At 35.6% G+C, this 15,115-nt stretch overlaps 1 protein-coding gene and 1 long non-coding RNA gene across 4 annotated transcripts in view; one reads left to right on the top strand and one right to left on the bottom strand.

Moving 5' to 3' along the window:
* The window catches only part of NFXL1 (nuclear transcription factor, X-box binding like 1), a 71,600-nt gene that overhangs the window by 6,145 nt on the left and 50,340 nt on the right, over positions 1 to 15,115 (top strand). For both annotated transcript variants that reach the window (XM_049092938.1, XM_035714959.2), the window contains exons 4-7: positions 9,280 to 9,389; positions 11,490 to 11,623; positions 14,523 to 14,701; positions 14,934 to 15,095. In XM_049092938.1, coding sequence (XP_048948895.1) covers positions 9,280 to 9,389; positions 11,490 to 11,623; positions 14,523 to 14,701; positions 14,934 to 15,095 — 585 coding nt within the window. The remainder of the gene's footprint in view (positions 1 to 9,279; positions 9,390 to 11,489; positions 11,624 to 14,522; positions 14,702 to 14,933; positions 15,096 to 15,115) is intronic.
* LOC125752355 (uncharacterized) overlaps positions 6,939 to 15,115 on the bottom strand; it is a 64,732-nt gene continuing 56,555 nt past the window's right edge. For both annotated transcript variants that reach the window (XR_007401665.1, XR_007401664.1), the window contains one exon: positions 6,939 to 8,626. This is a non-coding gene — a long non-coding RNA (uncharacterized LOC125752355). The remainder of the gene's footprint in view (positions 8,627 to 15,115) is intronic.

Here is a 15,115-nt window from a genome sequence, read left to right as displayed (position 1 = left end):
TTATCGGTGTTTTATAGTTTTCAGAGTACACGGTCTTTCACCTCTTCGGTTAGGTTTTTTTCCTAGGTATCAGTGTGGTTTTGGTCTAATTGTAAGTGGGATTGATTTCTTGATTTCTCTTTCTGCTGCTTCATTATTGGTATACAGAAGTGCAAGAGATTTCTGTATATTGATTTTGTATCCTGGGACTTTACTAAATTTATGTATCAGTTCTAGAAATTTTGGGGTGGAGGCTTTCAGATTTTCTCTATAGAGTATCATGTCATCTGCAAATAGTGACAGTTTGACTTCTTCCTTGCCAGTTTGGATGACTTAATTCTTTTTGTTGTCTGATTATTGTGGCTAGGACTTCCAATATTATGTTAAATAACAGTGGTGAGAATAGACATCCCCGTCTTATTCCTGAGCATAGAGGAAGAGGTCTCAGTTTTCCCTGGTGAGGATATTAGTTGTGGGTTTTTCATGTGTGGCCTTTATTTTATGTTGAGGTATGTTCCCTCTAAACCTACTTTTTTTTTTTTCTAAACCTACTTTGTTGAGGGTTTTTGTCATGAATAGATGTTGTACTTTGTCAAATGCTTTTTCTATGTCTATTGAGAGAAACTTTGGTTCTTGTCCTTTCTTTTATTAATGTGGTGTATCACGTTGATTAATTTGTGAATATTGAACTGCCCTTGCTGCCCAGGAATTAATCCGATTTGGTCATGGTGACTGATTCTTTTAATTTACTCTTGGATTCAGTTTGCTAGTATTTTATTGAGAGTTTTTTTCATCCATGTTCATCAGGGATGTTGGCCTATAGGTCTCTTTTTAGTGGAGTCTTTTATTTGGTTTTGGTATAAAGGCAATGCTGGCCTCATAGAATGAATTTGGAAGTTTTTCTTCCTTTTCTGTTTTTTTCATATAGTTTGAGAAAAATAGGTACTAACTCTTCTGTAAATGTTTGGTAAAATTTGCCTATGAAGCCATCTGACCCTGGACGTTTGTTTGTTGGGAGATTTCTTCTATTACTGATTTAATTTCTTTGCTGGTTATCTGTCTGAGTTTTCTATTTCTTCTTGTTTCAGTTTTGGTAGTTTATATGTTTCTAGGAATTTGTCCATTGCTTCCAGGTTGTTCAATTTGTTGGCATGTAATTTTTCATAATCTCTTATAATTGTTTGTATTTTATGTGGTGTTTTTTTCTCTCATTTGTGATTTTATTTATTTGAGTCTTTTTTCTTTTCTAAGTCTGGCTAGTTTATTAGTTTTATTAATTTCTTCAAAGAACCAGCTCCTTGTTTCATTGATTTGTTCTATTTAAGTTTTCTATATCATTTATTTTTGCTGCAATCCCTATTTTTTCCTTCCTTGTGCTAGCTGTAGGCTTTGTTTTTGTGGGTTTTTTTTACCCCCTAGCTCCTTTAGGTGTAAGGTCAGTTTGTTTATTTGAGACTTTTCTTCTTGAGGTAGGCCCTGTATTGCTACATACTTCCCTCTTAGGATTGCTTTTGCTGCATCCCAAAGATTTTGAACTGTTGTGTTTTCATTTTTTCTGGTTTTTTCTGTTTTTTTATTTTTTTTATTTTTTTAATTCACTGATTTCCTGGTTGACTCATTCATCCTTTAGTAGGATGTTCTTTAACCTCCATGGATTTGTGGTCTTTCCAGATTTTTTTCTCGTAGTTGACCAGGTTTCTTATTATGGTCAGAAAACATGCGTGGTATGATCTCAATCCTTTTGTACTTGTCGCTTGATTTGTGTCTAGTATGTGATCTGTTCTGGAGAATGTTCCATGTGCATTTGAAAAGAATGTGTATTCTGCTGTTTTAGGATGGAATGTTCTGAGTATATCTGTCAAATCCATCTGTTCCAGTGTGTCATTCAAAGCCATTGTTTCCTTGTTGATTTTCTGTTAGATGATCTATTGATCTAGTGTTAAAGTCCCCTACTATTACTGTACTGTTATCAATTAGTTCCTTTATGTTTGTTATTGTTTTACATATTTGGGTGCTCCCATATTAGGTGCATAAATATTTACAGTTGTTAGATCTTGTTGGATTGTCCCATTTATTATGCTATAGTGCCTATCTTTATGTCTTGGTATGGTCTTTGGTTTAAAGTCCAGTTTTTCCAAAGTTAGTATTGCTACTCTGGCTTCCTACTGACATCCATTTGCTTGATAAATGGTTCCCCATTACCTCACTTTCAATCTGTAGGTGTCTTGAAGCCTAAAATGAGTCTCTTATGGGCAACATATAGATAGGTCTTATTTTTGTTTCAAATCTAACATGCAATGTCTTTTGATTGGTACTTTGGGCCCAATTTGCCCATTCAGAGCAATTGTTGATAGATATGTATTTAGTGCCCTTTTATTCTTTTGTCATTGCTTCTGGAGATTTTCTCTGATCCTTTCTTGTCTTTGTCACTTTTGGTCTCTCCTTTCATTCTTTGACTCAAAGAGTCCCTTTTAGTATTTCTTGCAGGGCAGGTTTCATGGTTCTGAACCACTTTAGTTTTTGTCTGGTAAACTCTATCTTTTCTTCTGTTCTGAACGAAAGCCTTGCTGGGTAGGATATTCTTGGCTGCAGATTTTCCCATCCAGCACGTTGAGTATATCATGCCACTCCCTTCTGGCTCATTCCAAGTTTCAGTTAAGAGATCTGCAGCTAGCCTTATGGGTCTTCCCTTGTAAATTAAAGACTTGTTTTGCTGCTTTTAAGATTTTTTTCTTTATATTTTGCAAATTTAATTACAATATATTGGTGTTGGCCTGCTTTTGTTGATTTGGATGGGAGTTCTCCATGCCTCCTGGATCTGGATACTGTTTCCTTCCCCACATTAGGGAAGGTTTCAGCTTTGATTTCCATAAATAAATTTTCTGCCCCTTTTCTCTCTCTTCTTCTGGGACTCCTAGAATACAAATGTGAATACATCTGATGAGACTTAGGGACTGAATTCCCTAAGTCTTCTTGTGTTCCATAATTCTTCTTTGTTCAGCTTCATTATTTTCCATTACTTTATCTTCTATGTTATTTATTCCTTGCTCTGCTTCTTCTACCTTGTGTTCATTTCATCAAGCCTGTTTCCAGTCTCAGATGTACTTTTCATCTCTGACTGGTTCTTTTTTAACTTTTATCTCTGCAGTAAGGGTCTCCCCTGATGTCTTCTGTTGTTTTCTCAAGCCCAGCAGTATCCTGCATACTGCTGATAGATCAAGCATATTACTTCTATCTATTGCACTTAGACCTCTGGCCACGACTTGATCTTGTTCTTTTGTTTGGGATAAATTCCTCTGTCTTGGCATTTTATCTAAGTCTCTGCCTTCTTCTCTGTTAGAAAAGCCTGTTATGTTCCTGTTTCTGAGAATAATGACTTTATGAAGAAGAGGTTAATAGTGTTCAGGGCATGGTGCTTCAGGGAGTATCTGTGGTGTGTGCTGCGGGTGCCCTGCTTTTCTGGCTTGACTGCTGTATCCATTAGGCCAGTCCTCTGCAGAGGCTCTTCTTGCCTGCTGTGGGCAGTGTTTGGTCCTTGGCCAGAATGTGGCAAGTGGTCTGCTTATTAAATGAGACCTGATACTGCTTCCACTGGAACTGAAGACTGGCAGAACTCTTTGGTCGGAGCCGTGGTGTGGGCAGGGGTTCCTGCTTGGTCTTCTGGGGAAGGGGCCTGCTGCCCTGGGACTGCGGCAGGCTTGACTGAGAAGGGCCGGTCCATCAGGATGCGGGGGTGTGGGACTTTGGTATAAGCAGGTGAGGCAGCCATCGTCAGTGCTGTGCTGCTTACCACTCGTGTCTCTGTGTTTATACTGAGGGACTCAGCAGGGAAATGGCACCAGCTGGCTCTTTTGTCCCCAGAAAGGCATCTGCAGTGAACACGGTCTCTCAGGGAGGACTCCAGGAGGAACGAATAATCTCAATAATCTCCTCCTTGTGCCCCACGCATTCTTCAGATCACTGTTTCCACGCTGTCTGCCCACAGATTGTTTGCCTGCCTTCCCTCCAGGAGCAGTGCCCTCTGGGCTCATCCCAGCCAGCCCGCTGACCTTTAAAGCTCTAGGCTTTTCATGCCCCACTGGTTGCAAGAACTCATGAAAATCAGCCTCTCCTGTTTTCCGAGCCAGTGGGTTTGAGGAAATGTTCTTGTGTGTTCTCCTTGTGTGCTCTTCTCTCTCTCTCTCTCTCTCTTCTCTTTCTCTCTCTCTCTCTTCTCTCCCCCTCTCTCTCTCACCTTTCTCTGCGACCATGGCTCCCCCCCGCCACTGCAGCACTCAGGATCCGCTTCTCCCCTAAACCATGTTCTCTGTCTCCATACCTCCTAGCTGCTTCGCTGTGGCTTCTCTCTCTACTAGTGGAGTTTATTCTGTCAATCTTCAGGTTGATTCCTGGGATTTTGAGAATGATTTGATAGTTACCTTGTAGTCCCTCGAATACTGTCTAGTATTCCCTCAAATACTAGATAACTATCTAGTACTCCTCCTCTGCTGCCATTGTAGCTCACCCCTCCGTTTTGACTTTTTTTGACATCCGTGAAAATATATTCCTAACTTTTAAAAAACACCTTTAGTCTATATGGAAGAGTTTCTGCATCTTAAGAGTGAGCATTTTTGTATTGTAGAGTTGAATTTTTGTGCATTTTACTGTTTGAGTTACATGTAGAACACTAATCTTTCCATAAAGCAGAGAGAATGGCAGTGTCCCTTATAGCCTTAGAAGTTCTCCTACATATATATACATACATATATACACTTATATATGTATATATATACACACACACATATATAAATATATATAGTGCAGTTCATTATAGTTGGCAGCCTTAGAAGTTCTCCTACATATATACACATACATATATATGTATATACACACTCATAGGCAGTTCATTAGGATTTGGGAGGGGGATATCAGAACTCCCTGAAATGAGTGGGGTCAGGTTGTCCCCGCTTCTGATTTGGTTGGGCTTGATGACTTTGAAGACTCCCTTAAATCTATTCTTCATTTTTCTTTGTTTTTCATCATATTAAATGTGTTTCGAGCTCAATTTCATTTCTTCATTACTTTATATTGTATCTTACAACTTCCGACTTTATGCTTTTTCTTTTTAAGCTAAGTCTTCTTTGGTTTGATGTGTACAGTCACATTAAAAGTTGTGCATATCTAGGTTGCTCTCATTACCACATTTGTTTACGAGTGAGAGGGCCAAATTGATGTTGCTATGAAGGATTTGGTACTAAGTATAAAAATAGATTATTTTACATTTTAATACATTCTACATTTCATACTTAATGTCATTATTAGAAAAGATGCCTGCATTGTATCACCAATATTAGTTAATAGCCTGAGTATTCCGATGGCATCATGAAGATGGGCACACATTCTCAAATAGATTTTCTGAGGAATTTAATATCTGCTAAGGAATTGAGATTAGGAAGCTTGACGTCTGGCTCAGCCAGGTAGATTGATAAAGTGTGACCTTTATCAGCTGGCTTAATCAGGTAAGTTGATCCAAGAGTTACTTTAAGGTTAGGAAGTTTCTTGGTTCTAAAGGACTTTATAGAATGTATAACCTTAAGAAGTTTCCTGCTTCAAGAGGACCTCACTTAAACTATTTTAGATAGAGAGGGTTTTATTTTTAAATAGGAAATTCCAGATTGTAACTCACAGTACTTCTTCCTACTATTTAAGAAAATATTTATCATTTATAAGTTTTTAATTTTTGGCCTGGCTCTCAGGCTCTCTTAAAGTGTTAAGGCAATTTTTCTTATGTTTTTTGTCAAATCCATAAATATTTTGACTCTTGTTCCTTTTTGTTCTCTACTTTGCTTATATCAAAATAAGGAAATCTGATTACTTGATTTAAGAACAATAAATGTTAGGGTAGTGAGGTGTTTCCCATCTCAAATTAGTGGATTAAACACCAGAACTTTGCCCAAAAAGTTTATTCTTTTGTTTGAGCCCAGTCTTTGTACGTACCTTCATGGCCCTTCTCTAAAATATCAGACTTACATGGTCAACTTCCTGATGGGTGTCCCTATCTTGTTGGCCCATGGACACGTCAAACATAGGTTGAAAGATAACTTATTTCTTGTTTTGTTTACCTCAAATAGTAGCACCACCCCACCCAAGCCAGAAATCTGAGTGCAATGATGGCGCAAACATAACATGAGTATATCTCATCCAGTACCGTTCTCCCCTCTGCCCATGTTAGACATCTCATTAAACACAGCACTCTTTCCTTTATTGACATGAACGTGGCTTTTAAAGGCAGGACGATCTAATTGTCACCAAGCCCTCCTGAGTTTTACTTCCTAAATTTCTTAACTCCATGTTTCCTCTCCCCACATACTATTATTACCTAATTTAGTCCCTGACGTCTGTTTAATATGTGGATTAAATCCACATTAACTCTATGAGGTAGATATTAATACCATTTGAAAGATGAGGAAACTGAGACAAATGGTTAACTTGCTTAAAGTAATTTTTTGCTTTATCTGCTATGACTGCCTCTCAGTTGGTACTTCAGGCTTCCAGTCTTGGCCTTCATAGATTCATTTTTCTTCAGTTGCCAGAGTGATCTTTTTAAAATGTGTGACTTCAGATGCCAGGCTATCCACCATGACGTCTTAGGCAGTATACTTAATCCTGCAGCCAAACTTGAATACAATTATCAAAGAAATCTTAAATAAATGTTATAAAGTTGGACTTTGTTTTGTTAAAGTGTATTCTGTCATGTTCTCAAATTCTATTTTATATGTTAGCTGTTAAATTAGGTGAAATTTAAAATCTTGTACTACAGTTGACCCTTGAACAACATGGGTTTGAGCTATACATGTCCACTTATATATGTATTTTTTCAATAAATATGTACAGTACTGTAAATGCATTTTCTCTTACTATTAATAATATTCCTTTTTTGTTGTTTTTGTTTAAAATGTTTATTTAAATTCTGATTAGTTAACATATATTGCAGTACTGGTTTCAGGAGTAGATTCAATGATTCATCACTTGCATCTAACACTGAGTGCTCATCATAACAAGTGCCAGCACCTCCTTAATACCCATCACCCATCTACTAGCTCATCCCCCACCCATCTCCTTCCATCAACCCTCAGTTTGTTCTCTAGTTAAGAGTGTCTTATGGTTTGCTTCTCTTTTTTTTTCCTTTCCATATGTTCATCTGTTTTGTTTCTTAAATTCCACATATGAATGAAATCATATGGTATTTGTCTTTTTCTGATTTATTTTGCTTAGCATAATACTCCATAGCTCCGTCCACATCGTTGCAGATGACGAGATTTCATTCTTTTTGATGGCTGAGTAATATCCCATTTTATACACACACACATATACATCCCACGTCTTCCTTATCCATTCACCAGTTGGATATTTGGCCCCTTCCTTAGTTTAGCTATTGTTGATAATGCTGCTATAAACATTGGGATGCATGTGCCTCTTTGGATCTGTATTTTTGTATTCTTTGGGTAAATACCTAGTAGTGCAGTTCCTGGGTCATAGGGTAGTTCCATTTTTACCTTTTTGAGGAACCTCCATACTGGTTTCCAGAGTGGCTCCACTGGTTTGCATTCCCACCAACAGTGTAAGAGGGTTCCCCTTTATCTGCATCCTCGTCAACATCTTTTGTTTCTTGAGTTGCTAATTTTAGCCCTTCTGACAGGTGTGACATGGTATCTCATTGTGGTTTTGATTTGTATTTCCCTAATGATGAGTGATGTTGAGCATCTTTTCATGTGTGTGTTAGCCACCTAGATGTCTTCTTTGGAAAAGTGTCTATTCATATTTCCTGCCCATTTCTTAACTGGATTATTTGTTTTTTGGGTGTTGATAGCATTTCTTACTCTCTAACTTACTTTATTGTGAGAATATAGCATATGATACATATAGCATACAAAATATGTGTTAATTGTTTTGTTATTAGGCTTTTGGTCAACAGTAGGCTACTAACTAGTAAAGTTTTAGGGAATCAAAAGTCATACACGGATTTATGACTGTGTAGTTGTTTAAGGGTCAGTTGTATATTTGTTAAAGCCAACTATGTTGAAGAGCAAAGTAAGCACACAGTATGATTATTAAGTCTGCTTTTAAGAATACCTTTTAAACTTCAATTTTTTAAAAAAATGAACAATTGTCTTTAGTAATTTTATAATACTTTATAGTTTGGTGAGTGATTTTATGTATATTTTCTTTAATATCCTGAATTATAATTATGTGTATTTAATGTAGAGTCAAGTTGTTGTGTTGTTTACTTAGGTGATTTTAGAAGGTAAAGAATTAGCCAAATGTCTTACTTTTTTTTCTTTGATGACTAAAATTTTGATTTGAAGCTTTTTATTGCCATGATAGCTTATGCTATTAGTCTACTTTCTTGGAGACTCAGTTCCTCTATTATGGAATCTTTATCACACTCAAGGCATGTAGGTTTATTTCTCTTACACCAAAGTGACACTGGTTATTGTCTTTTTGGTGGCTCATGCTCTTGGGTAGCTTTTTAGGCTTTCATTTTGCTGTCACTTGTTATTTCTTGGATCTTCTTATAGTAACCTTTTGCTGCTACTGTGGTTAAGATGGCTCACTTTGCAGTCACACTGAAGTTACTTAATTGTTCTTGCCTCAGTTTTCTCATTTTCTGTGTAAAACAAAGATAAAAATAGCTCATTTAATCCCACTGAAATACAAATACAGTGCCTAGCAAATAAGTGCTCAATAATTGCTTACAGAAAATTACAGTTTTGTGGTATTTTCTAAAAAGTTCATGATACCTTTTTAAGCAAAAATCGTGAAATAATGAAACAAGGTTATTATAGGGTAACAAACTCAGGATTATTTCATTCAGCAAGTTTTCGGTAAGAATGTGCTGTGTATCAACACACCCACTTATATTTATGCTCACTGCCTCTGCTGAGCTTTGACTTTCCAGGTTCTTTCACTTTGCTCTTAGGTATGCTTTTCCTTGTTACTTGACATCTCACTGCTCTCGCTTATGGTTCTGCCCTGCCGGACTTGTTAAGGACTGTAACAGCAGTAAGAGCAAGTATATTCTCAGAGAGGGCCAATGTGCTGTTTTTGAATCAAGGACATAAGATTTAACGTGTGGACTTTGTGATCTCTTGGCAGTTCATTGGTTCCTTTTTTTTTTTTTTTTTTTTTAAACTTCTCGTCTTTCAGCTATTTCGAGCAATTGATAATGGCTACAGTCCTCACTTTATGTGGCACTATTGGTGAATTTGTGTTACTTTCAGCTGTTGCTTAACATGAAGTTTTCAATTTTTAAATTTCAAGATGGAGATATGCGTGAATTAGAGCGAACAAGACAGTATGTACATGAAGCTTTCCAAGCAGGGGCTATGACGTGCTTAATTTGTATTGCTTCAGTGAAGAGAAACCAAGCAGTAAGTTTTTCTCCTTATCTATTTTAATCCATCTCTACAAAATATCTTATTTTGAATTTATTGTATTGAACTATTTATTCTTTTGCTTATTTTCATTCAAGAATGTTTCATTTGAGAAATTTATGAATTGATCTCCATTTTGCAAATCTGTAATTTGAAAAAAATTTTACATATGCATCCAGGGCATCTGAGTGGCTCAGTAGTTGAGCGTCTGCCTTTGGCTCAGGTCATGATCCCGGGATCCTGGGATCAAGTCCCACATTGGGTTCCCCACAGGGGGCCTGCTTCTCCCTCTGCCTATGTCTCTGTCTCTCTCTCTCTGTCTCATGAATAAAGAAATAAAAATCTTTAAAAAATAATTAATTGTAAAAAATGAGCATCTAGTATTTTTAACAATATTAAGTGAAGCAGATATCTTCAGTTTTAATGCACATGTCAGTTTGATAAAGCATAGCATCTGTACTTTACACATTCCCACAAATACTGAAATGTAGAAGGAAGTAGAGAATCTAGCCATGACTCTTAGAGTTAATTAGTGAGCTTCTGTTGTGTTTCTTGTGTTGAAGACACTGTGGAAAATGGCTCGGGTCATTGGGAAGAGATGGATTCAGCTGTAACTTATGTACTTAGAGGTGCTGTGGTCTACTGGTGAAGTTAATCAGATGTAAATTTAAAAGGGCATTAAAGAAGCAATTAAGGGGAAGTTATGACTGAATATGGTAGACTCAACATTTAGACTCAGATTAATATGCTACTTACAGCAGCATTGCCTAGACAAAATCAGACTGGATGAATTGAGTTGGTTGTGTAGAGTGAATCAGAAATTTAACATGCATTGGATAGAATAGCTGTGGATGCACCTTCCTTTAGTGTCCAGAATCACATCTGGTTGGCTTACTCTAATTTCAGCTGCAGTGGATGAACAGTCTCTGCATGTGGTTATAGTTCCACCTTAAATACTTGCTGTGTGTGTGGATTTATTGTTTTTAACCTTAATGCTTTCTCCTTGGGAACTGACTCAGCTAGTACACGGACATCATGCACGAGCATAGGGGAGTCAATGAGTCAATGCCCCCTTGGGGCAACATTCTTCCACATGGAATTAATTGGTGGATGAGTGTCCCAGCCTTCTCCCTGGTAAGGGCTGGGGCTGGGATAGTCTGTGATGTGTTTTACAGAGTCCCTGGTGGTTCTGAACTTGGGCCTTTAGCAGTAATCAGCTCAACAGTAAACCATATATTGGGATTTCCTCTTCCCTACCTTATCCCCTCATTGTTGCATCCCAGTTCTTTTCTTAGGCACTGCTTTGGAGGTAACTCAAACTAAGAAGTTGCCACTTTTTTCTTTTTTTGCCACCTTTTTAAAAATATTTTTGCCAGCTTAAGCATTGTGCTCCATGTGTGATTTTATTGAATGGTTGCAAAATGTTATATTGAAAGGAGAGCTGATTTTTGTCATTGAAGTGTTGGCAGGTTTTAAAAATTAATTTACTGTTATTCCTTAAGTTTTAATATATAAAGTTTTTTGCTCAATTTTTAGAATTTAGCAGTAAGTGCTAGACTAATAGATTTTATATAACAAAAGGGTTATGTAGAGATATACGTACATATTTCAGGATTCCTTTGTAGCATTATTTATAATTGGAAATAATCTAAATGTCCAACAAGAGATTGGTTACATAAATGATGATACGTAAATCTGCATGATATACAGTTATAAATATCATATATGAACATATTTTAATAATGGTAAATGCTTTATAGTATGTTAAAAGACTATAAAGTTACATACCAGTATAGCGTGACCTTCTTTTAAAAATGTATGAAATTTATACCAAAACAATTGGAGGTCATCTAGAATGTTAGTAGTAGTTATTTCTAGCTAAATGACTCTGGGTAATTAATATTCTTATTTAAAGTGTTCTACACTTAAATAAATTTTTATCAAGAACATTTCTTCTATTAGACTGGAAAGAAAAATTTTTCTTTAGTCCTTAGGTAGCCCTTCAAAAAAATTCAGTGTGATGTTCATTTTAAAGTATTGTGGAATTATCAAAGAGAATCCTTGCATACATGTTAATTTCTGATACCTTTGTCTTAGGTTTGGAGCTGTTCAGGATGTTTCTGTATATTTCACATGCCCTGTATCCAGAAGTGGGCTAAAGATAGCCAATTTCTGGTATCTTCTCCTTTGACGGATGACGATTTTGGAAAGAGAGATTATCCTTGGCCATGGTAACTTTCTGCTAATTTAGTTGGAATAGTAAGTTGTAAAATAAATGAAAATTGTAGGTCATAAGTTGCCTTATTGGCAGTTTCAGGATCCTTGTTGGGCCTTCAATTAGTTTTTAGTTTTGTGGCATTATAGTAATTTTTTTCTTCTGTTCTTGTTCCTTTCAAAAACTAATGAAATCTAATCATTCAGACTTTACTTTTTCTTCTGCAAAACAACTCCTTAATTATCTTTTAAAGAACTTCCATTTCTTTAAAATTATATAGGACTAGAATCCATAATTCTGGTATTTCTCTTCTAGAGTTACTGCTAGTATACATTAGTTAGTATCACATGGTATAAGACTGTCATCTAATGTATTTTGATCATAGGCTTCCTGATTTTATCTTCAAAATCTCTCAAACTACAGGTGTGTATTATCCAGTCTTACCACATTTATTTCTTTAGCATGGCTTATTATTGATGAATATTTGATTATAAACTCCTGTTGTATTTCCAGGAAGAGTTGAGCAGTGGAGAATTTATATCTCTGCTAAATAAAGATAATTTATCCATCCTGGCAACTCAGAAGGTAGATTTACTGTCAGGATATGGAAGCATAAACTTCAGGGGTTCTGTGTTGATATAAATCTTCACTTTTGTGGCTAATTTTATATTCTTCATAGAGGTCCCCAAATTATATGAGATTCAGACCTCAGAAAACCTGGATCCATATTAGACTTCCCCTTATTACCACAAATACCGATACATTTGTAAAATTGTGGTAGTGTAGTGGGTTTTTTTGTTTTTGTTCTTCTTTTTTTTTTTTTTTTTTTTTAAGTAGGTTCCACGCTCAATTGACTGAGCCAGTCAGGTGCCCCTGTGGTAGTGTTGTTTTTCAAAAACATTTTAATACTAGTTACCTTGAAAAATAATTCTTAGCATTCTATGAGAGTTCTTATTCCCATGTTAATAATGGGGATATTGAAATTGATGAAGCAAAATAATATATTTGGCTTCTCTTTTAAGTGGTAAAGCTAGGATTTGAAAACTAGAATTTCTGCCTTCTAAATTTAGTGCTTTTTCTATTCTTCTGAGTTGATTCTTATATTTTTAGAGATATAATTTGTTTTGTTTGCATTGAATATTAGCTTCTCTGCAACAGTTTAAAATTTCAGAGTCTGTATTTGTTTTGCTACTATATATTTATTTGTGGGAGGATTTAAGTGTTCAATAGGTAAAAAACTAGGTATTCTGACTTAATTTTAGAGATCTAAACCTTATGTATACTTTTTATCACTTGCTCATCTCATTCTATTTTAAGTGGTCATCTTGCTAACAGTGGTGGGAGATACCAGTTAAAAGGGAAATGAAACTTCTACTCTTTACTTAAATCTCAGAGGAACAAAAAATTGAGTCACCTGTGTAGTAGTAATCTTTGCATTCGGTATTTCATATTTTTTAAGAAAATCAAGGATTATTCTGGATTTATTTCATCGTCATCAAGATGGAACTAGAACTTGATACAAATATTAATAGTTTTAAATTAGTTTTGTGGATAATGGTTTGTATTAAGATATGGCTTATTTATACAGATATGACATAATTACGTTTCATTATTGCATGCCATTATTTTAGTATATGTGCTGCCGAAGCGAGCACTGCATGCCGTTGTTTTAAATAAAACACATCCATTTGCACTTTTTGCCCCAACTTCTCCCAATCCCTGGGATAATTTAGCCTCACTGTTGATGGGTAGTATTAGGGTGTTGTGAGTTGTTTTTTAGCCATCCATATCTAGGCTTATTTAAGGTACACATCGCCCTTTGCATTGGCTTAGAAAAATGTAGACATTTTTCTTTTATAATTCTTCCAACAAAATAATTTTAGTTACTATTCTATTTGAGACATGGTATTTTGATTTTGATTTTTGATTACAGAAACAAATAGCTTTGGTTATTTTGAATATTTATGTGGCATTTATTTGGAAACAGAACATGTTCTCAGGACACTGAAAATTTATATGATATAAAAGAAAGTGATGATACAAAATTTTTTCTAGTATAGTATACTAACTATACTCGTTTGTCTGGGGGATAGTAAGGGATAGAACATCTTTTTAGAATGAAGTGATCTATGATCTAGAAGTGAATTTGATAGGGCCGAAGGTTAACACTGCTTTATTTTAATCTTGCTAGGTGAAAATCTTTCTGCTTTAGCAGAGAAGACAAAACAATATTTGAACTTTTTTTTATTTAAACACATTTGTTGTATACCTATTTTGAATTAGATGTCGAAAAATTCTTTATTTTTCCTCCTCAATTCTAAATTTTAGGCATGTTTCTTGTTGCTGTTGCCTACGTATAATCTGGTTTCTCTCTTCTGTTTGCTGTGTTAATCTGTTTTACTTATTTGCAGATCACCCAACCAAACTTTTAAAACCTTGAGCTTCATAAAAATGGGAATGACTACCTCAAGAATAAAGTGCATCTGCTTAGTAGAAAACTAATATTGCTTTCTTTTTGTAGCTTCATTCTAACTATATTCAGTACAGTAGCAACTAGCCACATATGGTTATTTTAATTTTGAAAAATTATAAAACATTCTGTTTCTACCTCAGTTGTATGTGTTAGCCACATTCTAAGTGCTCGCTGGTCATATGTGGCTGATGGCTACTGATCTAGACATGGTAGGTATAGAACCATTCCATCAACTCAAGAAATTATATTGGACAGAGCTGTTGTAGATGGTTGAAATTGATTTTTGTAAAATCTTGTTTCTTACTAATATAAAGATAGAGCAGAAGGTGCATTAATAAAAAATTAGTTGCGTATATTCTACTACTAAGTATATTTATATTCCTGTTTCTCATGTCGCTTCTAAAAATGAAATTAATTTCAGTAATTTCATTCTTTTTTGTAGTCCAAAATGTAGGTTTGAATACAAACGATCTGACACACCTAGTAGGTACTATTGCTATTGTGGAAAAGTAGAAGATCCACCTTTAGATCCATGGCTTGTGCCTCACTCATGTGGCCAAGTATGTGAGAGAGAATTTAAACCTCCTTGTGGCCATAAGTGTTTACTCCTCTGTCATCCAGGTGAGTTAAATACTACATTTCCAGTTATTTGTGGATGGTTATTTCTTATGTTGAGGCAGAAAAAAATTGTGAAAGTTTAATTCAGAAATTAGGTTTACATAAGAAGATATTAGAAAGGCATGCTTTTTAAAGTATCAGTAAAGAAAGCTTTACAAATTACTGATAGGTTTAGGAGTTGAAAGTTTTAAATTTTGACTTGTAATTTTTTCTTCCCCCTTTCATTGGATTCTAGGTCCCTGCCCTCCTTGTCCAAAGATGGTCACAATTACTTGTTACTGTAAAAAAGCAAAACCTATACCTCGTAGGTGCAGTGCTAAGGAATGGTCATGTCAGCTGCCATGTGGGCGGAAGTTGCTTTGTGGACACCATAAATGTGAAAGTCCTTGTCATGCAGGTAAAAAGGTCATGTGTTTA

This window comes from Canis lupus, chromosome 13, assembly GCF_003254725.2.
Source record: "Canis lupus dingo isolate Sandy chromosome 13, ASM325472v2, whole genome shotgun sequence".
Taxonomy (NCBI): Eukaryota; Metazoa; Chordata; class Mammalia; order Carnivora; family Canidae; genus Canis; species Canis lupus.
The sequence above is the reverse complement of the archived record's forward strand: the minus strand, read 5'-3'. Positions and strand labels throughout refer to the sequence as shown.